The sequence below is a fragment of the Gracilinanus agilis genome, chromosome 2 (genome assembly GCF_016433145.1).
Source record: "Gracilinanus agilis isolate LMUSP501 chromosome 2, AgileGrace, whole genome shotgun sequence".
NCBI lineage: Eukaryota > Metazoa > Chordata > Mammalia > Didelphimorphia > Didelphidae > Gracilinanus > Gracilinanus agilis.
The window spans coordinates 543,126,785-543,154,582 of NC_058131.1; the positions used below are offsets into that span (position 1 = coordinate 543,126,785).

Consider the following 27,798-nt stretch of genomic DNA (forward strand, 5'->3'; position numbering starts at 1 on the left):
CTCTACTGTGCTACAACAGTGATGGGTTATGGGATGTGTTAGACAACTTTTCCATTTACTAAACAGCCAGATGGCCATGCTTTTTCATGTTATTTATTTTTTGTTATTTGATTTATTATTTTTTTGTCTCTACTTTAGGGAATCATCTGTAACCATGTCTGCTTCTAAGGGTTTCCCCTTCCTCTACCACCTACTTCTTTTAATATGTTAAAAATAAGCTGTTGCAACCAGAATAAATAGTAAGTCTAGGACAGCAGAGTTTTCCTATAGAGTAAAGGGCAGGTACTTTAATAAAATAGCATTTTGACATCTACATTGGGGTAGATTCCTTCCTTCTTGATTTTTGGATGTGTTCTATATATCTAAAAATGACAGAAAACCCCTGAACAAAGTTGTTTTAAGTGCTGAATTATTAAAAAATAGACTGTGGGCTATCAGTAGTGAAACCTGACAACATATATAATGTTAAGTCTTAAAAAGATGCTTACTTTCATCTAAGTAACAACTCTAAGACAGAAAGGCAAGGGCTAAAGGGGGTTAAGTGACTTGCCCAGGGTCACCCAGCCAGGAAGTATCTGAGGCCAGATTTGAATCCAAGACCCACTGAGTCTGGGCCTGGTGATTCCCCTGTCTATAAGTTTTTGAGTGACCCTATCTCCAGACTTCAAAATGGATAAAATCAGATGCTATCAGATTCTTCAAGTGAGGGCATCCTATTCCCTAATGAGGATGTGCCTGGGCAATCAATGAACATGAAATCTAAGCCAAGGTCCTGATATGAAGGATTTTTTCTATTTAGGTCATTAAAAAAATAGCTTTTCCAAGGGTTTATTCAAGTTCTGGGACAATAATTACAAGGCATCCTCTAGGCAGTGCTTGAAGCTGGAAATGACAGTTCATTCCTTTACATTTCCTTTTTTTTGGTGAACTTTGATCATAGAATACACTTGTTGAATTGTGTTACTGTATAACATCCTGCTCACAATTTTTCTAATTATAAATTTAAATTCTTTTTGACTCTCAGGGCTTGACTATTTTCCTTTTATTTTTCTTCTAGGGTCATTCCACAGGCTTTTGGTTTTATGTGACTTCTGTAGTCATTGCTTATCTTGGGGGGGCACTGGGAAGAAAGGCATATATAGAATGCTATTTTGTTTTATTCAGGAGAGATAGAAACTATTGGCACACCCTGGTACCAATTCACCCCTCCCTCCCCCCTTCAGCTCTGGCTTAAATGAACAATGAGGGGATTTGACAATGTTAAGAGATGGATGGGTCCATCCTGCAGGAAAAGGGATACAAGTCTTACTCTGCAGGGGGACACTCTGCTAAATGGAAATCCATTGCTGCTATCTGCATGGAATAATTTGGTGAACAAAAAACCTTTTATTCCTCATGAAAGAACAGAAACCTGCAGTAAATTCAAAAGCAATTCTGCTATTTTTAAGTCCTGCATTAGACTGTTGAGCTAATATTAATAATACATGTAGACCCCTCATAATTTCCCAATTATTCAAAGGACAATTTTGATAAGTGTACCTTCTTAGCCAACTGCCTACCCAGAGAACCCTTCCCATGGACCCTACAGACTCTGACTCTTCCTTTTCTTGACTTCTAAAGCACTGCTAGAGGTGCTTTAGACTATAATTAGATCATATTATTACTGCATCTAATTAACCTGGTTATCAATCTTGATTTCAGCCAGGGTTTCATTTTCTTTTAAAGCATTAATCAGTGCTTGAATACCAGCTCCTGTAATAAAATTGGACTCCAAATTTAAGCTCTTTAGTGTTTTATTCATTTTCAGCATGTCTGCAAATGCCTAAAAATGAAAACAAAAATAAAAATTAAGATATCATAAAATAGATTCAGAAAGTTCAAGTTAATACTTTAGACTTTTTAAAATGTATTAATATCTTTATTGATAATTCTTATTGAACTATATGACATTTTTCACATGGTATTAGTTCTACCCTACCTATATAGTTTAACCCCCAGTCTCCATACTGGGATATACTGACCATCTAAATCTTTTAATTCTCTTGACCTCCTAAAATAGAGAGAACAAAATTTACTGTTCCATCAATCTGTATGTGATAGTCTCAGAGTCAATGGCCACCGGTGAGGGAATCTTTGCAGACATTTAAAAATTGTTAATTCCCCAGTTTATAAAAAATTAACATATTTATTATATCATATCTAGCTAGAGCAAGAAACCTTTACTTTTAGGACAGAGACTGGACCTGTGATTTCATTGGTATTGGGGAGTGCTCAGATGAGGAAATTCCCTCTACTGATGCACATCAGCACCTTTCCTGCAACAGCACCATCATAGCTAACATTTATATAGAACTTTAGGTTTACAAAGCATGTTACAAGTATCATCTCTTTTGATCCTCACAACAGTCCTGGAAAGTACGTGTAAACCTTTTTATAGAAGGGGAGACTGTGGCAGAGGTCCAGGGATTTGTCCAGTGCCACACAGCTAATACGTTGTCTAAAGATGGATTTAAACTTAGATCTTCCTGACTACAGGTCAAGCACTCTATCTGCTGTGTGACCTAGTTATAAGAGTCTTAAAGAGGGAAGCCAGGTGACACAGTAGATTGAGAGTCAGGCCTAGAGACAGGAGGTCCTGGGTTCAAATCTGGCCTCAGACAAGTCCCAGCTGTGTGACCTTGGGCAAGTCACTTAACTTCCACTGCCTAGCCAATGATGGGCAAACTATTCCCCACAGGCCATCTAGATGCGGAGGCATGAAGATTAGGGAATTGCTTAAGGCAATGAATAGCAAACTACAGCCTGGATCTGGCCTGCGGGGAATAGTTTGCCCATCACTGGCCTAGCCTTACTGTTCTTCTGCCTTAAAACCAATACACAGTATTGATTCTAAGGTGGAAGGTAAGGTTTTTTTTTTTAAAGAGTTACTTAGGTCTCTGAGAAGTTGTAACTTCCCTTGAGTCACACAGCCAGTATGCATCAAAGGCAAAGATTTGAACCTAGGTCTTCCAGACTCAGGCTGGCTCTTTTTCTATCCACAATGCAGAGGCATGGGACAAGAAGCTCTCTCTCTGAATCTGCCTGCTGAAATTCTATGTGAATCCTTTAATTTTCTTCTGTTTGCTTCTCTCACATTTAATCTTTGATTCATCTCTTTCTTCTTTTAGTCTCTCTTTTAATATGCCCTGTCTGTGATAACACATAGCATTTGGGGATATAGATAGTATACTCCATTCTTAAATATCCTTTATGTAGTCATACACACACTCTCACAATCCACTTCCTCCTGTTTCCTCTAGATGTCTCTGATTCTTCCTCAATTTCTTTGTGTGTTTATCTCTCTCTTACAAATTACTTTTCTACTTGGCCCTGGCTTGGAGACTGTGAGAAGCCTCTGAGGTTCTACTTCTAAGTCTATAATCCCGTGATAGTGGCCAGTGCCACCTATCTTCTGCAAATCCCACTACCAGAAATCAGTCAGAAATAGAGCTAGAGCTAGGTGGGTGGAGAGGAGGGCAGAATAATGGAAAACGAAAAACATTCCTAAGGTAAAAGGAAAAGCAGGAAAAATTCCATAGAACTAGGAAAGAAATAGGACAAGCCTCATTTAATTTCTTGCCTGTTTCCTTCCTGTAAAAAGAGGGGGATGAATTAGAGGACCTCTAATTCTAAGAGAGGACAGCTAGACGACTTGGGGGAAGAGAGTGCTGGGCCCAGAGTCAGGGAGACCTGAGTTAAATCCAGCCTCAGATGCTTACCAGCTGTGTGACCTTGGGCAAATCACTTAACCTTTGTTGGGTTTAATCCACTGGGGAAGGAAATAGCAAACCACTCTAGTATCTTTGCCAAGAAAACCCCATGAACAGCATGGTCCAAAGCAACGGTTGGCAACCTTTTTGGACGTAAGAGCCATAAACAGCATGGTCCAAAGCAACGGTTGGCAACCTTTTTGGACGTAAGAGCCATAAACGCCTGTGGAAGGAGGAGGATGGGGGTGGAAGGGGGGGGTGGCTGAAGGGCCCCCTGGGGCACATCCTGGGGCTCTATCCGGACTGGCCTATTGGGAGGTGGAGCCAGATATTGCTGACCCCTGGTCCAAAGGGTCATGAAGGATTGGACGTGACTGAACTACTAACCAACAACCACCATGATGTCCTTGCTATGATCTTATGATTTAGAGGCTAAGGATAACTAGTTTATAAGCTCCTCAAGGCAAGGATTATAATTTATATTTCCACTGTATATTCCTCATAGTGTCCATTAGCACAAAGTATTCCATAGAAGCACAAAATTAGAAGGAATATCAAAGATCAACCATCCAGGTCAAATGATACCTGAAAAAGAAATTTCTGTACAACCTATTTGACAGGAGATCATTCAGACTTGCTTAAAGATGCTTAAGAAAGGGGAAACGTCAAAATTCCAAGATATCTTTCAAATGAACTTATCTAGCTATGTTCCTCTCAATTTGCTACTTGAAATCAAGTCAATTTTTTAAACTAAAATTAAGTCTTTACATTTGTCTCTATAAGCTTTATCCTTTAATTTGGTTCAAGATCCTAGATTGCTGAGATTTTGACTTTGTCTATCTACTATCTATCTTCTCAGCTTTACGTCACCTGTAAATTTGATAACCATGTCTGCATAACGTAGTCCAAGTCACTGATCAAAATCTTAAAGAACAAAGCCATGCATAGACCCTTAAAGAAGGCCATGCATAGACCACTGGGCATTCCTTTGGAGTTCTCCTGACAAGTGCTCAACCTGCATTAATGATTATTTTGGAGTAATTTGAACAGTTTTGAGTCCCCATAAATTATACTCCTGGCTAGGCTATATTGCTCATCTTCCCAATGAGAATCGTGTGAAGGATGCTGTCAAATGCTTTGTTAAAATCTAAATAAACCATATCTATATCATTTCCTAATCTACCAGATTATTAATCTTGCTAAAAAAGGAAATAAGGTTAATCTGACATAACTTCTCATTAATGAGACCATGTTGGCTCCTTCTCCAGATATTCACTATCTATCCCTTGAACAATGTTCTAGAATCTTGCCAATTGACCCTATTCTCTTCTTTCTCTCTCTCTTTTTAAAGCAAATTTAAGATAGTGCATGCCCTTCTTTGGTACCTTGCTTACTCTCTAGAAATCACATCAATATATTTTTTCAATACCGTGGGATTCTAGGCCTGGTGACTTGAATTTATCAAAGTAACTGGGCTTCTCAGTCATGCTAACCTCAAGGTTCAGCTTCTTATAAGCCACCTTTATTCAATTCTTTCCAGTCCAAGGGTCATTGCCTTTAAGAAATATCTGTTGGCCAACTGAAATGAGGAAGAGACTAACCCTGGAAGTAATACAATGAGGGCCAGAAGATCTCATGTTGTAACCAGAGGGCAGGATGAAAAACTTCATCAGAAGAATCAAAGAGAAATGAAGACTAAGTTGGGGTAGAAGGAAGAGACAATCCAAGAAATGGGGTATAAGACTGTAGACAAGACATTCATGCTGTGGGGAAAACAACAAGCTGCAGAGGAAAGAAAACTACTGGAAATTAGGAGACCTGGGTTCTTGTTTTGGCTCTGCCACTTACTTGGTGTATGACCTTGGGCAATTCACCTAAGGTCTTAGAACTTCAGTACCCTGATCTATAAAGTGAAGAAACTGGATTAGATAAGGTTCTTTGGCATTCTAAGATCCCATAATTCTGAAACAATAGCTAATTTTTATATAGGACTTACCATGTGCCAAGCACTGTGCTAGTACTTTTACAAATATCTCATTTGATTCTCTTAACAACTGTGGGAGGTTTGGGCTATTATCATACCCATTTTACAGATGGGGAAACTGAGGCAAATAGTGACTGAATTCCAGTCATACAGCTAGGAAGTAACTGAAGCCCATTTTGATCTCAGGTCTTCCTGACTCCAAGTCCAGTGTGCTTATCCACTGCATGACACAGCTGCCTAAAATGGCTGGTTCTGAGGCTGCATTTTAATAGGATACAGAATTAACCACAAGTAAAAAAGCATTTTCTGAGAGTCTCCTATGGTCTGACCTTGCACTAAGTGCTAAGAGGTACACAAGTGGCACAATCCAGTTGGGGAGACAAGGCATATACAACTAAGAAATAATTAATGATTGAGAAGAACAATTAAAGAGCTAAACTGTCCAACAGGAGAGAAGGATAATGAATGTGGCTTAAAGTCCCCCTATCCCCAACCTGGCTCCATGTATTACCAACAGAAAGAAGCTTACTTACAACAGCAACGGGGTCATTGCTCCGGGTGGCTGCGAGACTAAAGCTTGTCACATGTGTATTGTCCTCCAGAGCCTTTGCAAATTCCTTGAGGGTTGGGATTGGAATATTCTTGAAAAAAAAAGAATTTGGAAAAAATTTTAATTTTTTTTTTATTTTTAAAAAGGAATCCTACCTATCATCAACTGAATTCTTATGGGATGTACTTGAAGTGAAAGCACTGAAAAAATTTAGATATTAATATAACTACTGATGTACAAATGAAAATAATCAACCCCCCTCCATGTTGAGGCCTATGGATACTACATTCTCCAAGTCTACAAACTGTTGCTACAAATATGCATCCTCATATTTCAGATATTTAGAAAAAAAGGTTTCCTACCCAGGAAATCTCACAAATCAGTGATTCTGATTTTTTAGTTTTCATAATCTAAAGTGAAAAATCCAACGTGGCTCGAAGTGTTTCATATCTACTAAATTAGAATTCAGTAATTTTATTTATTAAAAACAAAACAAAACAAAACAAACCGTTCCCTTCCCTTCTATCTTATGTTCAAAGGCAAAAGAGTGAAAGGGCTAGGCAGTGGGGGTTAAGTGACTTGCCCAAGGTCACATAGCTAGGAAGTGTCTGAGGTCACATTTGAAGCCAGGACCTCCTGTCTTTGGGCCTGGCCCTCAATCCACTGAGCCAACTAGTTGCCACCAGAAAGTACTAAATTTTAGAAATGGAAAAGACCTCAGAAAACCATCTAGTCCAATTCCCTAATATTACAAATGAAGATACTATTAATGGGCCATCTCTTTTCAATGTTATTTGTTGTGTTCTGGAGAAACACAAACATTTTAATATTAGCCTAAGGTAAAATAAACTATATCTACTACAAAACAAAACTAAATAATTTTAAAATGAATTTTCTGATTATCAGTGACAAAACAGTTTTCCATTTAAATTGGTCAAGTTTGAGGCAGTATATAACTTGATCTCACTTGGCTGTCTTTGTTCATGAGAATTAAATGTTCAGGAATGAATTCAGGATGTCTTTAAACTGCATCCCCATAAAAAACAAGTATGGCCTGAATTTCATGCAGCTACTTCCAGGAATAATGAAAAGCAATCAAAAGAGCTTCAACTCCAAATGTTTCCTCAGTTTCTTGAAATTTCTGGGTGATCAACTTCTTATTTTGAAAAGAAAACAAAAATCCAGAAACAAGCATTAAATTATTATTACACTTTCCTGGTAGAATCAACCTATAATAATCTGACCCCCTCCCCCAAGCAATACTTAAATTATTTAATTTTAGTTTTATGTAATTAATAACAAACAAAAATGAGCCATGTACAGGACTTCAGCTACAACTCTCAGACTCTTTGTCTACTGTTTTCTTGGAAGCTACAATGGTTAAATCCTACTGGGATCTTGAGGGTAAGGTACTATAACACTAGAAACAAAAATGACTAACCCTCCTGAGAAGAACCACAGCTTTGTTAGTCCATGTGTTGCTGTAGCAAATACTAGCTGATTTTTGGAGGGTACTGTGGCTTTAAATTATTATTTACATTGCTATCTATTTAGCTTTCCTCTTAAGGCCTTTTCCTTTTGTGAAGCAATGTATAAAATAATTTTTATAATATAAATTCCCTAGGAGAATCCTATCTTTTAAGTGATAACTAGAAATAATTATATTAATTAAAATCCAGCCAGATCTTATCCTGATAGGATATGCAATAGGATAAAAGGAATGTAATATGATCTTGCTAATTCTTAAGAATCTACCTATATATTTATTTACAACAGGTGATGATTCTCAGTTCTTATGACAGGTGAATATACAGAGAGTGTAGATACTGATGCACAAAAAATTTGGACACTTCTTTCTATTGAAAGGTGCTATCTTCTCCTTCTACTCCAACTAGACCCCCTGTGGTGAACTGGAATCTCTTTGTATTTTGTCTAAGTTCTTCCTAGTCTGAAAATGATCTTGGAAGCAGGGAGGCAGGAGAGAGTCCCTACTTTCCCACTTTAGAGTTAGTTCTTCCCAATGGGAAATGCCCCACAACACCTCCTGGTTGTCTTGGTTTCTGAAGTACCTTTTTAATTTGGTAGCTTTGATGAGGATGGCTAACTGAGTTTTCGAAGTTTTAGAAGATGGGGGCCAATGAAACAGAGGAGGCCCAAGTCCTCTGTGCCACTGGGAAGATTTTGAGTATGAGAGAAAAACTAGAAAGGTTATTAAAAATCTCCCCAAAAGAGGAGAAACATCTCCATCTCCATCTCCACTTTTCTGCCACGTGGCAAAGTTCACTTTTTTCCCTTTTATGAGGCAAGGTAGAAAGCAAATTCAATTTTATTAATCTGTCTTTTAATTTTCAGGACTTCTATTTTGGTGTTCATTTTGGGTTTTTAATTTGATATTTTTCCAGTTTGTTCTTTTTTAACTGCATGCCAAATTTGTTGATCAGTTCTTTTTATTGATGTAAATATTTAAAGATATAAATTTCCCCCCAAGTACTACTTTGGATGCATCCCACAAATTTTAGTATGATTTCTAATTGTTGTCATTATCTTTAATGAAAATACTGTTTCTATGATTTCTTCTCTGACCCACTCATTTTTTAGCATTAGGTTAGTTTCCAATTATTTTTTAATTTAATTTATCAATGTGCTTCAAAGACCCTTTATTTAATGTAAATCTTAATGCATTATGGTTGATAAATGATGCATTAATATTTCTGCTTTCTAGCATTTGTTTATGAGGTTTTTATGCATTAATACAACATTTTTGTGAAGATGCCTTGCATAGTTGAGAAATAGGTCTTTTCTATTCCCATTCAATATCCTGCAGATGCCTATCACATTTAACTTTTCCAAAAGTCTATTCTCTTTGCAGAATGAAAAGTATGAAGAGTCCCAAGGTAACTTTTTAAAAAATCAATTAACTTCCTTAAAAATAAATTTATTTTGAAATTTATTTTAATAGAATTTATTTAGAAATGTCTCAGCCCCTCTCTTCCCTCTGCATCATAGAAGGCACCATCCTGGAGACAGATGTGTATATAAAATTATGTCTATCATATTTTCATTTTTCAGCTCATTCTTTGGAGATAACATTCACAAATTTATTCAAGTATTAAGTCTGTAGCTGTGTATAATGTTGTTTTGGTTCTACTCATTTCACTCTTCATTATCTCATGGAGTTCTTTCCAAGTTTTAAAAAAAATAGCCTCCTCATCATTTCTTAAAGGCACAATAATATTCCATCACAATCATATACCACAATTTGTTTAGCCATTCTGTAACTGATGGGCATCCCCTCAATTTCCAGTTCTTTTGTCACCACAGAGAGAGCCACTACAAATATTTTGGAGTATGCAAGTTCTTTTCCTTTTCCCTAATCTCCTTGGAAACAAATTGTTGGATCTATGGATATCCACAGTTTTATAACTCTGGATATAATTCTAAATTGCCTTCCAAAATGGTTGGATCAGTTCATTGTCCCACCAGCAGTGTATCAGTGTCCCCATCTCCTCCAAATTTGTCATTCTGCCTTCCTCTTACTTCAGCCAATCTGATGGGTCTGAAATATCTCAGATTTTGGTTTGCATTTCTCTAATCTCTAATAAAGTAGTTATTTAGAGAACTTTTTCATTTATTATTTATGGCTTTGATTTCTTCATCTGAAAATTGTTTGTTCATATCTTTTGCCCATTTATCAATGGAGGAAGGCCCTAATTCTTATAAGTTGACAAAATTCTCTCTATATTTTAGATAGGAAACCCTCTATCTGAGAGGCTGTCTATAACACCTCTCCCTCTATTTTCTCCATTCCTTCTAATCTTGGCAACATGTTTTATTCATAAAAAACCTTTTTCAATTTAATGTACTCAAAATTATCTATTTTATATCTCACCGTGCTCTCTCTCCATCTCAACTCCTAAATTTCCCTATGTTTTCTGTTCTTCTAATTTACTTAATGATGTCTAGATCAGTGATGGTGAACCTTTTAAAGACCAAGTGTACAAATTGCAACCTTCGCCACATGTGAGCTGCCCCCTTGCCCCAGACAGGAGAAGGGGGCTCTGGTACACATACCATTGGTTCACCAACACAGGTCTAAATCATGTATCCATTTTGATCTTAGTTAATGGTATAAGGTATTGGTCTATACCTACTTTCTGCCAAACAATTTTCTAGTTGTCCCAACAATTTTTACCAAATAATGATTTCTTATCCCCCAAACCAGGATCTATGCTTTTGTCAAATACAAGGTTACTATAATCTTTTAATACTGTTTGTTACATGTTTGTCCTGTTCCACTGATCTACCTTTCTATTTCTTAGCTAGTATCAGATTAATTCTTTTGACATTCTTTATCTTTTGTTCTTCCAAATGAATTTTATTATTTTTTCTAACTCAATAAATTAATTTTTGGTAATTTAATTGGGATGGCATTGAATAAGTAGATTAGTTTAGGTAGAACTGTCATTTTAATTCTACTGGCTCTACCCATCCATTGACAATTAATTTAGATTTGACTAGTTGTATAAAACGTATTTTATAACTATGTTTGTAAAGTTCCTGATTTTGTTTTGGCAGCCATACTCCCAGATATCTTATTCTATCTCTGGTTATTTTAAATAGAGTATCTCAGTACCCCTACCTCTTCTTGTAGGACTTCATTAGTAATATATAAAAATGCTGATGACCTATGTGGCTTTATTTTATATCCTATTTTACTAAAATTGCTGATAGTTTCAACTAACTTTTTAGTTGACTCTCTAGTATTTTCCATATATGCCATCATGTCATTTACAACCAGAGATAGTTTTCTTACCTCTGCCTATTCTGGTTCCTCCAATTTATTTTTCTTTTCTAATAGTTACTTAACATTCTTAACATGATGTTAAACAATACTGGTGACAATGGCATCCTTATTTCACTCCATACTTACTGAGAAGGCATCTAGCTTATCTCCATTACAAATAATAATTGCTGATGGTTTTAGGTAAATGCTTTGTATCATTTTAAGGAAAAATCCATTTATGCCTATACTTTATAGTATTTTTTAACATTTATTAATATTCATTTTTTAGAAAAGTTAATATGGTTACATGATTCATGCTCCTACTTTCCCCTTCACCCCTTGCCCTACCCCCACCCCCATGGCTGATGTGTATTTCCACTGGTTTTAACATGTGTCATTGATCAAGACCTATTTCCAAATTGTTGATCATTGCATTGGTGTGGCAGTTTCGAATCAAAATCCCCAATCATGTCCGCCTCAACCCATGTGTTCAAGCAGCTGCTTTTCTTCTGTGTTTCCACTCCTGTAGTTCTTCCTCTGAATGTGGGTAGCGTTCTTTACCATAAATCCCTCAGAATTGTCCTGGGTCATTGCATCATACAGTATTTTTAAAGGAATGAATGTTGTATTTTATCAAAAGCTTTTTCTGCATCTACCCAAAGTACCTTTTTTTTTTTACTAGATATGCAATTCTTACTTTAAGTAATAGCTAGGAATAACCAGACTTGCCAAAATCTAACCGGCTCTTATCTTTGATTCAATTGGATAAAAGTAATACACTATAATTTTATTAAGAACCTACCTTTATATTATTCAAGTTTACTTCAATAAGACGAGAATCATTTTCTTTAATTCTCTTTAAGCTCTCCTCAACATTTGTGGGATTTGGTGGTTCATCAAATACTGGTAGGATTTTTTCACCCTTTACCACATCTATAACAATAAATGAATCAAGAACATTAATCTCACTGGTTGCTACTGGTGGCCAGGACTGACCTAACTGTACAGTACTCTCATGTTTATTATATATACACAACCACTGAATCCTTCAACTCTTCAAAGATTTTGCTCTTTACAATTTACTTACATGCTCTAAACTTCAACACAGCTGAATATTTTTAGGCAGCTGAGTAAAGAAATGTTATATTTCTAATTTGAAGTAACAAGAATACAATTCAGTGAATAGATATGGTTGTATTTCTAAAGAAGCGGTAAAAATTTCACAAGCCAAAGACAGAGGAATGAGTGCATTCCTAACATCGGGGACAGTATGAATCAAGGCAAAGGAAAGCAGAAATGAAAAGGAAGGGGAATTGCAGTATTTCTGGTTGATGACAAAATTAATATTAACCATAACTTGAGAGAGTTAATTTAAAAAAAGCTAATATAATTTTGAGCTGCCTTAGTGATGGTATAGAGTCAAAATATATTGAGGGAAACTGACAAACTGGAATATGTCCAAAGAAGATCAAAAGAAAGTTTACTGGATTTAAAAACTGTCATCTGAGTGCATTTAACCTAGAAAAGGAAGACAAAAAGGAGGCAAGATTGCCAGCTTCAGAACTACTGCAAAGGTCGGTGAACAGATAAAGAAAGAGATTTTGTTCTGTATTGCCCCTAAAGAAACAATGAGAGCTAAGAAAGGGTAAGCATGAGTTCTACATTGGTTCTAATGGAGGACAGGGAGCTTCCTTACCCTTGAAGTTCTACCCAGGAATTGAATGCTCACAGTGTAGAATAATGTAGTAGAAAGATTTACAAACAGAGCAGAAGGTTAAAATACATGGCCTCTAAGGTTTTTTCTAATTCTAAATCCTTTGAGTCTATGAAATCCAGAACTGATACATAAATTTGTTTCAATATATATTTAAACATTACAAATTTACAATGTGCTCAGACACATGATAGTTCAGAAGTTATATATGAGACTCTAACCTCTCTTGAACCAGAGCTTTAAAATATGTCTTTATTATGTTATTTGAATTATTGTAAAGCACCAGAACAAAGATTCTTACATTAAAGCAGTGGTTCCCAAACTTTTTTGGCCTACTGCCCCCTTTCCATAAAAAATATTACTTAGCCCCCTGGAAATTAATCTTTTTAAAATTTTAATAGCAATTAATAGGAAAGATAAATGCACCTGTGGCCATCACCACCTCCCTGGATCGCTGCAGCACCCACCAGGGGGTGGTAGCGCCCACTTTGGGAATCGCTGCATTAAAGCACCAGTGCAAAAAACTAAACAATTTTTAGAATAAGTCTGCCACTTTAGTTTACTTGTTGGACTCTTAATTGCTAATTGTGATGGTAGTAGTGTTTTTTACCCTATGGAATAAACTTTTTGCTAAGCAATTAAATATTTGATATTGCATATTCATAGATTTCCAACATCATTATTAGTAGATTTCATGTATATTCTCAACATGAAACTTAATATGAGTGACAATATCAACTACAGTGATGAAATAGCACACTTTAAGAAGGAATTTGAATATACAATGGATATAAAGCACTTACTTGAAAAATCATCCTTGTTGACACCATTATTACTTCCTACTATATCACAGAATTGAGTGTTGGTTATCAAGTTATGCATTCCAAGGATAGCTATAAATATAGAAAAAAGGCAAAATTACTTTTATTCTCATCTTTAAAATATGAACAATTTATTTTTCAACCCCCCCAAAGTAAACAAGTTTAATAAGTCCTAATTTTTTTACTTTAAAATTTTGCTGAGTTTTAATATCAGTGGATTAAATCCCTTCCTATGCTAATTTTTTAATTTATTCATCAGTTCTCTTGTTTAAATGATCTTCTGTATCCTCCCAAACATCACCACCCTCTTCTGGCAAAAAAAGGTAACTGCAAGTTCATATACTTTTCAGTGTTTGGTCTAGAGACTGATCATCTCATTAGTCTACAAAACTCTTGGTGAGGAAATTCTTTCTTTCAGAGGAATATCAGCCAACAATTATCCTACAAATTATAGTATTAAAGAGTTACCCAGGGAACTCACAAAGCCAGTGTCAGAGGCAGAACTCAACATAAGTCTTCTTGACTCTGAGGCTTATTTGAATTTGAACCCAAGTTTTCCTGACTACAAAACCTACTCTTTATTTCTATATATTTATATATATATCTCATATACATATATTTTATATATATTTTATATAACTACTATATCAAGATTGCCTACAGTCTTGGATTATAGGCTAAAATAGCAATCTTTTGGAGTTCTTGTTTCCAAACAAGTTTTTAGGATTGAAATAGTGAAAAATAAGAACTGACTACAAGCCACAAAATTTCACTATACTCAATTTGTCCCTTATTTTTATTTTAGATTGCTCAATTTCATCATCAATAAACATTTGACCTCCTACTGAGTATATAAAAACAACATGTTATTATGGAGGCAGAATGTTTAAGTTATAATTTAATTATTCAAAAGTATCACTTTGGAGGGGAAATTTATTTCATCATCTTTTACAAAAATTAGGCTCCAAGTACAGATTGTGTAAAATGCTTTTTGGTATATTCCATTCTGATGACCACATCATTTAATGATTTTAATTATCCTCTGATTTTATAAATACTTATAAGTACTATAAAAGGTGGCAGGCTTATATGTCACCATTTGCTGTAGATATCAAATACATATTTAGAGCAGGTAAATGGGGATCAGCCATGACTGACCATATGACTAATGAGGACTTAACTGACTATGCCTTTATATGTTAGTTTTTATCACTTTTCCCCCCTGAAGATCACTATTCACCTTTTCTGTCCAAGGAGGGAGAAAGAGAATTGGGTACTACAGCAGCATATATTCTGTGCCTAGCTCAGGAGAGTGGCTCATTTGAAAGCAGCAGTGATAGCTCTGGTTCTTTCACTGACCACTTCTGGAAAATAAGCAGGATAGTAAGCATGACCAAGCAACAGCAACCACTCTGCTACCTACCAGTCACTACTGCTTTCTGCTGCCTGAATCTTTTGTTTGCACAGAACAAAGCTTAATCACGGATGAAAATAAAAAAGCCTCCTTCTAATGCCCAAATATCTGGGTGACACCCAGTCCCTCCTTTCCTATAGGAAACTTGCCAATTAAGAAAATATTTTTATAAAGATTTCCATGTTTGTTTTGCAACTGTCAACTTGGGACAAGCTAAAAGTAAAATAAATCTTATCAAAATAAAAACTATACTATAAGAATTAGTGGAAACCTTGACTCTTGAGATTGACAATGCCAATGATAAAAATCAGTCAAACATATTTTCTGAGTACCAATGAGATAATAGTTCATTTTCTGAGTTGAGAAAGCATATCTATTTGCATATACATACATTAGTGGAAAGAGAGCATTATAATTAAAAAAAACCACCAGAATAGGTATCAGAGGCCTAGTTTGAAAACTTACCTCTACCACTAACTAAATTGGGTAACCCTCAGTAAGCAAATGATTTGACCTCTCTGGATCCCAGCTTTCTTGAGAGGCTCAGATGAGGTGGTCTTGTTCTAGTTCCATAACCCTTCCTTAAGTTGATATAATGCAGCAACACTGCATTATATGGGATATAACTGAGGATACACCAACCAAAATGTCCTTGTCCAAAAGAAGCTTATTAAATTCTTTCAGGAATGGGGAAAGAAACAAAATGTTCACAAATATATATGTATGTGTTCTAAAAGCATAAAACGGCACTGAGATTTTTAGGATTAAAATTTATGCCAAATACATATAAAGTAACCTGGGGGAGAATGGGATTAGCAGATGGGAGAATCAAAAAAAGCTTCATGTAGGAGTTGCTGTTAGTAGCTGAGTTTTGAATTAAATCAGAAATTCAATGAGGAAATATATGTAGAAAACACATTCCACACATGGAAGCCAGCCAGTGCAAAGGAATGGAGACAGGAGATGATGTATCATTAAGAGAAGCAGATGGGTGTACAGATCTAGGAATTATCTGAAGAGGACTGATAATTGAATCTATGGGAGTGATGAGGTCACCACATGATCAAAAATATAGAAAGAAAAGAAGTTTGAGGGCAGAGCCTTGGGGATATCCATGTCACATGGAGCATTTATATGGGGGGGGGGGGAGACAGAGACAGAAAGGAGACAGAGAAAATGGAGGAGAGAGAGAGAGAGAGAGAGAGAGAGAGAGAGAGAGAGAGAGAGAGAGAGAGAGAGNAGAGAGAGAGAGAGAGAGAGAGAGAGAGAGAGAGAGAGAGAGAGAGAAGGGAAAGAATGGGTGGAGAGGATAGGATGGTTAGCATCAAACGTTACAGGAAAATGAGCATACAGAGGTCAATAAATTTGTCAATGAAAAGATCACTACTAACTTTGGAGAGAACTGTTCCAATTAAATAATGGAAGCCAGACCCCAGAGGTCCAAGAAGTGAGAGATGAGAAAGTGGAGGGAATGAATATAGACAACTTTTTCAAGGGTTTTGGCTATGAAAGGGAAGAAAGACATAGGATAGTAGCTTGAGAGGAAAGTAGGATCTAAATGATTTTTTAAAGATAAGGTTTAAACAGTACAATTGTAGGAAACAGAGAAGGAACTAATAGGGAGAAATTGAAGATCAGAAAAGGGATCATTTTGGAAGCAATCAGCTAGAGAACACGGGATGGGATTAAGGTTACACAGGTAAAAGAGTTGCCCTCAGCAAGAGGGAAGGTCATCTCTTAATCAGAGACTAGAGTAAAAAGGAAATACTGGAAATAATATCAAACAGCTTTGATGTGTAGAGTTGGAAAGAAGAGGGAGCAAGTTTGATAAAGTAATTTTATAATCTCTGACTGTGGAAGTAGTTTTCTTATGTCTAATGATGAGAGTTAGAGTATAAACTTAGGAGCTGAGGAATTAGGAGCTAAGAGTAGTTGTGAGTACAATAGTTCCCAAGTATAATGCAAGAGTTGGGGTTAAGAGGAAAGCTGTAAGTGAAGTACTGAGCTCCTTGAGGAAGGAGGGAGGCTAGTGAGTCTGACCCAACAGCCAAAAGGTAACTGTCACTAGAATCTGGATTGGATACAATTTGAGAAGTATGAATTTGAAAGGAGACTCACTGCTTAGTGACTGTGGCAAAGGGAGAGTCTGGGAATGGCAGTGGAGATAAAAGGTATTCTGACATCTAATAAAGGACCAATATATTATAGGATATGAGAGAAAGTGCTGTATAGATGATATAAAGAGTGGCTCAGGATACAATATCAACTGGAAGCTGCAAAGTCTCTGTGAGTGCCAAACCATAGAAGGTTAAAATGAAGGATATTACATTCTTTAGGGAATAGGAATGGGGGGGCAGCCTTCAAGACATGGGCTGTATTGAAGTAGAGGAGCAGGGGCACTTGATAATCATGGCAAGAGGGAGAAGGGTTCTAGTAGGGGCATGGTTCTAATGAAATCTCTACACACACATTTCTCATTCTCATTCATATGCATTCTCATTCTCTCTCTCTCTCTCTCTCTCTCTCTCTCTCTCTCTCTCTCTCTCTCTCTCTCTCTCTCTCTCTCTCTCTCTCTCTCACACACACACACACACACACACACACACACTTTATTTTAGAAGAGATACTTACCTGCAAGATCACACAATTCTGTGTCAGAAGCACTTGTCAAAGCTTCTTCTAATTCTGGATCAAGGGATACTTTTTCTTCTGTATAAGACTGTATGGGCTTCTGTTTAGGGATAAATATTTTCCCTATAAAATAAAATAATTTATTTAAAAGGATTTTATATGATATTTACTCTTTATGCAGCTGTAGCTGATAAAAAGGCAACAATAAAGCAAGAAAAACTTTCTAAATAAGCATCCCTAATAATTTAATTTGATCCTCAGATATGCAAAAATGAACCTATTTTTTGAAGTATTATGTATGTAGTATTATGAATAAAAAAGGTAGAACTAATAACTTGCAAAACATTCCAATCATTAGATCCTAAATTACATCTTCTTTTCGGAAGTATCCTATCTAGGCTTAAAAGGTTCAATATTAAGATGTAAAACAATTTTTTAAAATTATTATTATTCTTAAGGGGAGTTAGGTGGCTTAGTAGATAAGAGTGCCAGGCCTGGAGATGGGAGGTCCTGGGTTCAAATATGACCAATACTTTGTAGCTGTGGAACAAGTCACTTAACCCTATTTCCCAGTTAAGATGGAAGGAAGGGAGGAAGGAAGGAGGAAAGAAACTGAGAAAGGGCAGCCAGGTACATAGAATGCACTTCCTAGCTGTATGACACTGGGCAAGTCACTTAACCCTAACTGCCTAGTCCTTACTGCTTTTCTGCTTTGGAACCAATACACAGAATTGATTCTAAGATGGAAGGTAAGGGTTTAAAAAAAAAAAAAAAAGGTTAACCTCTATAACCATGTTGGCAAAGACATGGCATGCATGCCCTGGCATGCTGGAGTGGGCTGCTCCATTCTTCACCTCCACCACACCCATAGTACATTTTTTGCATGTCCCACCCCTCTGTCTAGCAGCCCAAAGCGAGCACTTCCTCTTTCCACTGTCTGGGGGTAATGCGGGGGCTCATAGGCAGCTTGAAGAGGCAGTTTAGGCATGCAATCTCTAAAAGGTTTGCCAGCGCTTCTCTAAGGCCTCGACTCTAACCTCTTCATTTAGGACTTACTGAAATCAAATTACCGATTAAATAGTTTACATGATTAGACAAAAATAAAATAACAAAATGCATTTGGAGGAATTAAAGGTTAAGAATATCAAGGAGAAATAAAGGATGCTTGATGCTACTAGATCTCAAGACATGTTACAAAACACTAAGTATCAAAACCATCCGGTATTCAGTAAAAAAAAAAAAGACAGTCATACGAATTTACTTTGGATTTAACTATGAACTGGTTCAATCATTCTAAAAAAGTTCGAACTTATGCAAGAAAAGTTACTATAGTGTCAACATGCTTTGAACCAGGGGTCTCTCTTAAGCTCCAAGAAGGCTAATGATGGCAAAAAAAAACAAACAAACAAAAAACCCCACAAAAAAACCACCACCAAACCACTAGCTCATTAATGTCTGTAGCATTATGTGGATAACAAAAAAAGAATAACTAAATATGTGCCCAATGACTTAGGAAAAAATAACATAAAAACAATGTAATATTACAATAGCATATGAAGAATTCAAAGAAACATGGGAAGACTCATAGAAAGTGATGGACAGTGAAGAAAGCAAAGTTCTAAATTCTAAAGCATAAAGGGTGAATTATAAAGTTCAATGATATCGAACTTAGAAAGAACAAAACTTTGAATAACATGAAAATATTGGTGAATAATACAATGTCTAATCTTTAAAAAAAATGTTAAACCATTTTAAGAACAACCAAAAAACTATTGACAATTCCCTGAAAGTGTCAAGCAGAACAATTTGGTTGAAATTAAACTAGAAAAGTTATAGAGCTTTTAAAGGCTCTGCATTCAGAAATTATTTGAGGGTTTTGGGGTTTTTTTTGCCTATCACTGATCCTGATCATTGTTTAGAAATTATAATTTCCCCCGAGGATATATGGAGTGGAAGGGAAAACTTTGTATTCTGTACCCTGTGATAAAAGTACTCTTAGGGCCCTGGGGTTTTAGTTCTCATCCCTGATATATTGGATGTTCATCCCTAGGTATATAGGGTTTTCAGAAAGGACTAGCACCTCTGGTGCTGAGCCTTTTACGTGGTTGCTCATCCACTACTGGTGTCTTCTTCCCTCCCAAAAAAGCTGTAGCATGCACAGTGGCCACACCTTTAGTTAAAACAGTTTCGGCATATGGAATGAACAAAATTGAGGGTAATCAACAGGCCTCAAAGCTATTGGTGAGTTAGGGGAATATATACCCCAAGCATGTAAAGACTTCCTCAGTGGAATGGAAAGATCAGAACAATTTGTTCCAATAGCTCTGAAGGTAGCTGTTGCAAGAGCTATGGAACACTGTGAGCTTGGTCAGACATCAAAAACCCCAAGGTTATCCACTTCATTAATTTTATGCAGTTTTGCCTCACTTAAATCCAATTCACACATAAGATAAAACATTACCTTTGATGCTACTAGTTGCTTGAAAAACGAAGGATGGACAGTACTGAAGCCAAAGCCCAGTCCATATAGTTAATATGGTTAACCTTCTCCATTTAAAGTTCACCAAACTAACCTCAACCCATAATTATCTTTTTTACTTCACTTAAATTCCTTTAATACTCAAGTATTAAATCCATCTAATATTTGTATACAAACTGCCAACTGCTATCACCTCAATCTCTCCTAAGAAAACAAGATATTCTGGTCTGTATTAGAAAATGTGTGCACATTTTTCACCTTCCCTAAGTGACCATGAATTCCATCAGGGCAGGAATATTCTTTATACAATGTTTGTTCACCACAGGATCTAGCCCAGTGCTTTTCCCAGAGAAATGTTAATTATTATTTCTTGAATGAAGAATCATAACCTGAATAGCATATTATAGAAAAAATATCCAGATAGGATTTGAAGAAAGCTAGGAATTAATAAGGAGCCATATATTTTTAAGGTAGAAACTCAACCAAAAGTTAGACTAATACTCAAAGGAATAAGGTAGCTGAAAAGTAAGCTAAATTTCTTCACCTGAAATAATATAAATTTCAGTCAAAGTCATAGAATGTTAGGGCAAGAGAGAACTAAAAAGATCACATAGTTAAATTCATTCATTTTACAAATAAGAAAGTGAAGATTAAAGAAATTCTCCTCCTCCCAACCTCTCCTTTAATCAAAAGAAAAACCAAAATTCTTGTAACAAAGATGCATAATCAAACAACTAACACTTGCAGAACCACTAAAGGCTTTTGATTATAAATAAATGATGAAAACAGTGTTTCAGGAAGAGTAATCTAGTAGTATATGGATTAATGAATGTAGGATGAACTAAGGTAGAGGGAAGTTTGGGAGACAGTAAGACCAGAAATCAACAACAATCTTTTATTGCTTTAAAATTTTAATTTAATTTTTTTTTTTGCTTTTCCTTCTCTCTGCCCCCTCACACCCAAATTTTGCTGAGTTTTAGCCTTCCTGACATTACTATTACAAGCATATGCCAAAACATATTTGTCTCTGGCTATACATAAGTGATACTTTCTTTTGCACATGTCCTTTTAAAACCTGAACTCCTTAAACAGTTCCCTTATTTGTAAGCTCCCTTGGTTAGTAATATGCTTAGGAATATATTGTTCTGTCCATTTAAATAATATACTTTCTACCTAACTATAGTGAATGTCTACTAGTCTAAGAGTATTTTACCCAGGGAGCTAATTTTTAAAAATATCTTTCTAACTGAATTTCAATATAGTTTCCCCTATAATTCCATGCATTTTATATTATACATTTAAAAGTATTTTGAGGAGTTGCATAGGCTTCTTCAGATTGCCACAAGTGTCCATAATACAAAAAAGGTTAAGAATCTTTGTACCAGGCCCTCTAAAGAAGAAATATCAAACTTGGCTTTGGGCCAGTGATTCTCCAGTGAGTCCAAACCAGATGAAAATGTGACAGGGAAAAGAAATAAAAATACAAAATAACCAAAATAATGTTAATTTGTGGATTTCTATGTCAATATGAAACCCACAGAAAATTTGAGTACATTAAATAACTTTTATCACATAAATTTGGAGGCTATGGTGTCTGAAATTGTTACGTGTCTACCAGTGCCTCTACTCTTTAATGGCTTTTTTGTGCATCTATATGGACTAAATGGGAAAGATGGGTTAGATTTCTTAGATTTTTATAAAAACAAAATCTTAACACTATGAAGTGTTAAGACTTTATTACTTTCCAAAAATAATTAGTGTTTCTGTGACTCTGGAAATAATAATAAGAAAACAACCTGAACAATTTGGTCAAGTGAAGCTCAAAACACAAAATTGTTTGTTTTTTAATTTTGTTTTTAATTAGCAAGTATTTATTTACTCTTACTCCCAATTTCTCCTCTAGCCAAAAGAAAAATAAAAAACTCTTGTAACAAAGATGAATAATCAAAGACAACAAATAGTTGGTTGGGTCATAAATCAGTAGAAAAGAACAGTTTGTTGAATGATTGATTACATATACTTCTTAGAAGTAACTATGAAAATCAGGATGCTAAAACTATGCTGGGCTGAAGCAAAAATAAAAGGGAGAAGTGGTGACATGAGAAGAAGCAGGCGTGATAATATTAAAGAAGAGATAAATGAGTTTGGAGTTCAGGGAAATGTAGGAACATTTAAGAATAAGATTATAGCCTGATGTACACTTTAATAACCTAGAGAGGCATTTTTATACCTACACTATACCATTAACAACTCAACCATTATTAAGTCAAATTATGTTCAATATATACTATTTAAGAAGTAGTAGTAAGAGTACTGGATTTATAGTCAAAGTAGCTTTTTTCAAATTCCAAATATGCTGGATTTTAGGCAAACCACTTTTCCAAAGCCTCAGTTTTCTCATTTGTAAAGTGAGAAGTTAGGACTTGATAACCTGTAAGTCCTTTCCAATTCTAAATTTATGATTCTCTCTCAAGTGTGTAACACATTTTAGGAAGATTTCCATTTTAAAAAAGAATTTTAAAAAATAAATTTTGGAAAATTCAGTTATCTTCATTTTCTACACATTTTAGATAAGAAATTCTTCATAGTTTAATACTGATTCTAAGATTTATTACTGTATTGTATTTGTTGAAGAATTCAGAATCAAAAGGAGCATTATTTTTCAAATTAGGAAACTGAGGTTAAGGACATCAATTGACTTGCCCAAGCAAATTTATACAGGCATTGCTTTTCTTCATAAAATTATACATATATCCCAAGCAAAGTAATTGGATTCAGCCTCACAAATTCACATAGATAAGAAATAGTCTCATTTTAATAGATAACCAAATGAGACAAACATTAATATAAAGTACTTTGTAAAAAAAAACACTATACTACTAACACATATGAAAAATAACTTTCGTTTCTTAATAATTTATCTATTTATATTTATGTCTTATTCATTACCCAAGCAGGAAGTGAAATAAGACTTTAAAAAGGCACAAAAGGAAATAGAAGAATCCTGTTACAATAGTGTTTAATGCAAACCTTTACTTATTTCTCCCAATTTCTCATTTATTCCTTCCTCCTTTTTTCCTCTTTATCCCTCCATCTTTTTCCTTTTATCACTGCCATTTTTTGCATCTCCTATTTCTTGGTTTTGGCTTATATTTCCTAACTATTATTCTTTCTCCCCATTACTTATATGCGTCCAATACCCTCACTTAAACAATTAAAGGTAATAAATGACAACAACAGCCATATGTTATCTTAGAGTAACAGAGGTCCATTGTGGCATAGTATAAAAATATGGAACCAAAATATATGGTTTCAAATCCTGGCTTTCCTACTTACAGCAGGTAAACCTATTCTTAACAAACTTGGTATACCTCAGTTTCTTGATAGCAAAAAAACCCTAATAATATCTGCACTAGCTATGCTACAGGATTATTGTGAGAAAAATCACTTATAAATATCCTTGAATAGTATTCTATTCTCCATGACAATACTTCCTCCTAATTCCTTCTGTCTTTTTTTTCTTTCTACCTTTTCTTCTTTTCAACATCTCACTTTCTCTTTTTAAAAATTTCAGCCCTCCTGAAGTATACTAGGAATATAACCCATAGGGATAGGTTAGTCACTCTCTTTAATAAATGAGAATGATGCTGAAAGTGGTCAGTCACTTTTCCTGTGCTTTAGGTCTAACAAGGCAGATGAATAATTAATGAACTATCATTTCTAGATTGACTACAAAAAAAGAGGGTTCTTTGGCATGTAGCTAGAGCATTATTTGAAACTCTGACTCAATCTGAAGGTTCTTATTTAAAAGTGTCATACCAGCTCTGACTATAGAAGGCCAAGCTGGTCTTAAGACTTTCCAACCACACAAAGCTACACCAGATTGTATGAAGAGGTTATTGTGTGCTATTGACAAGGATCAGGTTTTTGGGACAAATCAAGTGGGCCAATAAGATCTGTCCTCTTTTTTTGCAATTATTTCTGCAATTACTACTACCAGGTCACACATAATCTTTTGTATATCCTGTGAAATTTTGATTAAGAAATACATCAAGGGGGCAGCTGGGTAGCTCAGTGGATTGAGAGCCAGGCCTAGAGACGGGAGGTCCTAGGTTCAAATCTGGCCTCAGACACTTCCCAGCTGTGTGACCCTGGGCAAGTCACTTGACCCCCATTGCCTACCCTTACCACTCTTCTGCTTAGGTGCCAATACACAAGAAGTTAAGGGTTTAAAAAAAACAAAAACAAACAAAACAACAAAAAAGAAATACATCAAAGAGGAATTCTAGATCTGGAGATTTTAACAGTTACTTAAATGGTTCATATGTGGATTCAAAATTAGGCAATTCAATTTGTTACTTCAAAGCACTTGAATATTTGAATACTTGAAAGCTGATTATAGTACTTAAAAAGTCAGACAGTTAAGACCCAAAAGAAAGATTTAAAGGAAAAATAGACTAGAAGCTAAAACTCTTAGCTGACTTTATGTACAAGAATAATTTCATATGGAAAATAAAAAGCATGTTTTCCAACTCTAGTAAGGACAAAACAAAATGAAACAGGTTTAAACTACAATATGCAAGATTCAGAAAAAATTTCCTGAGATAATCATCATCAGATGGGAAAGTAGATTACCCAGAAAGTTTAATAATCTGTTTCCAGGGAGGTCTTTAACAAAAATATGAACAAGGATTTGGAATGCTTTTGTAATGGGACTAGATCTAAGGTTTCAAGTCTTTTACATACTAAGATATTTCATCAATTTGTAAATCTCCTTTGACACAAATAAGAAATTGTTACAAGCAGGAAACCAAGAAGATATAAAATACAAATAATGATACTTGTATTACCTATCTCACATAGTTGTTATAAGGATCAAATGAGATCATGTATATCAAGATCTCTGTAGCCATAAAGTACTATATAAATGTTAGGTGGTATTATTGTTACCACCACTATAATGAATGTTATAATCATAAAATTTTAAGAGTGTAAACTCATTGAGAGTAGGGATTGTGTCTTATCTAAAGTCTCTCTCCTGGGGGCAACTAGGTGGCTGAGTAGATTGAGAGCCAAGCTCAGAGACAGGAGGTCCTGGATTTAAATCTGGCTTCAGACACTTCCTAGTTGTGTGACCCTGGGCAAGTCACTTGAACCCCACTGCCTAGCCCTTAGCACTCTTCTGCCTTGGAACCAATACACAGTATTGATTCCAAGAGGGAAGCTTAGTAAGGGCTCTAAACAAGCAAACAAATAAATAAAAGTCTCTCTCCCACAACACATGATTTGCATATAATAAAGCTATTAGATGGTGAATCCAACATGAAGTTGGAACAGATTTTAAATATCAGCTAGTCTAACTATCCATTTCATTAATTATGAGGTCAAGAGAGAGAAAGTAACTTATCCAAAGTTACTTAAGTACTAAACTGGCAAAAGTGTGGATTCAAATTCAGGTCTTTTTAATTCTAGATATCAAGCTTTCTCCACTAAGCATTCATTTATTCAACCACCATGATCTTGTCTAATAAATAGGCAATACAAGTACTACTGTCCCCATTTTCCAGATGAGAAAAATGAAGCTCAAAAAACCTAAATGACCTCTTTAAAGTCTTACAGCTATTATGTGGAAGTTACAATTTGAACCCATGTTTTCAAGGGCAAATGCTCTTTCCCTTACACTATGTTAACTCATAAAATCATGACGCAAACAATTATACTGCGACAAAACCTCACTTAATGTAAACTAGGGCAGATTTCATTACCAAATTGGTGAAAAATTTGTTATTGGGTTAAAAAATTCAAAAGGTTTTTAAAAATAACTATAAAAATTCAAAATCTTTAAGGCAATCAATTAATTTAACTAACTCTAAAGCCTGAATTCCTCTGAATCTACCAAAATAGTTCCCCAAGAAAATAATTTTAATACCCTGGATTTACCTTTTTTTTCTCCAGTGAAGGGTACAAAGTCTTCCCTGTCCTTATGTTCCAAAGCTTCCTTCTCTAAGTATGAAAGCAGATGTTCTCTGTCAAAAGGTCCTGTAGCATTCTTAGTAGTCTGATTTTTTTGCCGGTAGCCTGCAGGGAGAAGTGCATTCTATACCCCCCCCCCCCAAAAAAGGACCATTACAATGGAGATTTACAATTAAACCACACACAAATCAAACTATTTCATTTCTGTGAAAATATTTGTCATTACAAACAGGTACTAGGTAAGGTTAATGATTTTTATGGATTTAAATGTCTATGAAATAGTGTATGGCAATATAATATCAGCATTAAGTGTTTCATATCATGATTTACAAGAACAAATTATAAAACTGTTAAACTGAAACTGCAAAAAGTTTGGCTAGACAGAGTTCATTTTATTAACAGAATAGTCATTAATTCATTTTTTTCACAGAACATATTTTAGTAACTGAAAATATCAAGACTTCTAGTTTCACATCATTTTGACATTAAACAAAATCAATTTTCTTAATATCTAAAATGACTTTGAAGAATACTTTAAATACTTCAAAGATCTATCATTTCATCAATGTGGATACTTCTTTGCCTAATGCAAATCAAGCTCTTAACACTGGTTAAGTCTTCAAGAATAGGAATGACTATAGAAGTTGAATACTTTGCAGTTGATGTGGTAATAAATCTCTCCAAACTTAGCTAGGCTGATCCTTAGATGACAAACAGAATCCATACCCACACCTGATGCCTTTACAACTTTGTGGAAGCTTGTACTTTCACCAACAGCCTTTGAAGCACTTACAATCACCTCTGTCCCATGATGAGGTATTAGAAGATCGTATTTTTTTAACAAGCACAATAGGAACGCCAAGAATATATGTAAAATTCCTGTCAAGAAGAGCTTTTTGTTGCCAGAACAGAATTTTGTTGCAAAAAATACTGCAGGTGGGTAGCTCAGTGGATTGAGAGCCAGTCCTAGAGACGGGAGGTCCTGGGTTCAAATCTGGCCGCAGACACTTCCCAGCTGTGTGACCCTGGGCAAGTCACTTAACCCCCACTGCTCAGCCCTTACCACTCTTCTGCCTTGGAGCCAATACACAGTATTGACACCAAGACGGAAGGTAAGGGTTTAAAAAATATATATAAAAATAATATAACAAACCATTGTTTTCTTTTCAGTAAATGTAGTTGTGCTAGTTGGGCTAACCAGCAGTGTGTAGTTGGGCTAACAGAGTCCAAAAAGATCTCAACAAGTAGGAACAATGAATGTTTTAATGCTGATCAATATGAACTCCTGCACATAGATTCAAAAAATCAACCAGAGTGGGAAGCTGCCTCCAACTTCAATGTGTATGCACTCAACAGTGTAGTGCTGACTTCCCATAAAGCTAATGTGATTTCATACTACCATTTAGAAGAGCACAGAACAAGAGAATTAGCAATAACATTACCTTCTGGGCTGGTCAGACGACTTCTGAATTTATTTCTGGGCACCACATTTTAAGAGGCACACCGAAACATAAAGACTGAAATATATCCAGAGGTGGGAGATGGTGAGAAGGCCCAAACTAAGCTATATTAAGGAAATTCTGAAACCTTTTGGTGAATATGATGGCTATCTCCAAATATGTGAAGGACTACCATGTAGAAAAGCAAACTAATCACATTCTACACAGGAATATGGAGATATTCCTATACAGTGGAAAGAC

The 27,798-nt window shown here is 35.5% G+C and overlaps 1 protein-coding gene across 2 annotated transcripts in view; it reads right to left on the bottom strand.

Annotated features, from left to right (window-relative positions):
- The window catches only part of TMOD3 (tropomodulin 3), a 57,654-nt gene that overhangs the window by 6,700 nt on the left and 23,156 nt on the right, over positions 1–27,798 (bottom strand). For both annotated transcript variants that reach the window (XM_044665164.1, XM_044665165.1), the window contains exons 3-8: positions 26,066–26,222; positions 17,647–17,769; positions 13,584–13,673; positions 11,869–11,999; positions 6,267–6,374; positions 1,679–1,822 (exon numbers count right to left, since the gene is read on the bottom strand). In XM_044665164.1, coding sequence (XP_044521099.1) covers positions 1,679–1,822; positions 6,267–6,374; positions 11,869–11,999; positions 13,584–13,673; positions 17,647–17,769; positions 26,066–26,222 — 753 coding nt within the window. The remainder of the gene's footprint in view (positions 1–1,678; positions 1,823–6,266; positions 6,375–11,868; positions 12,000–13,583; positions 13,674–17,646; positions 17,770–26,065; positions 26,223–27,798) is intronic.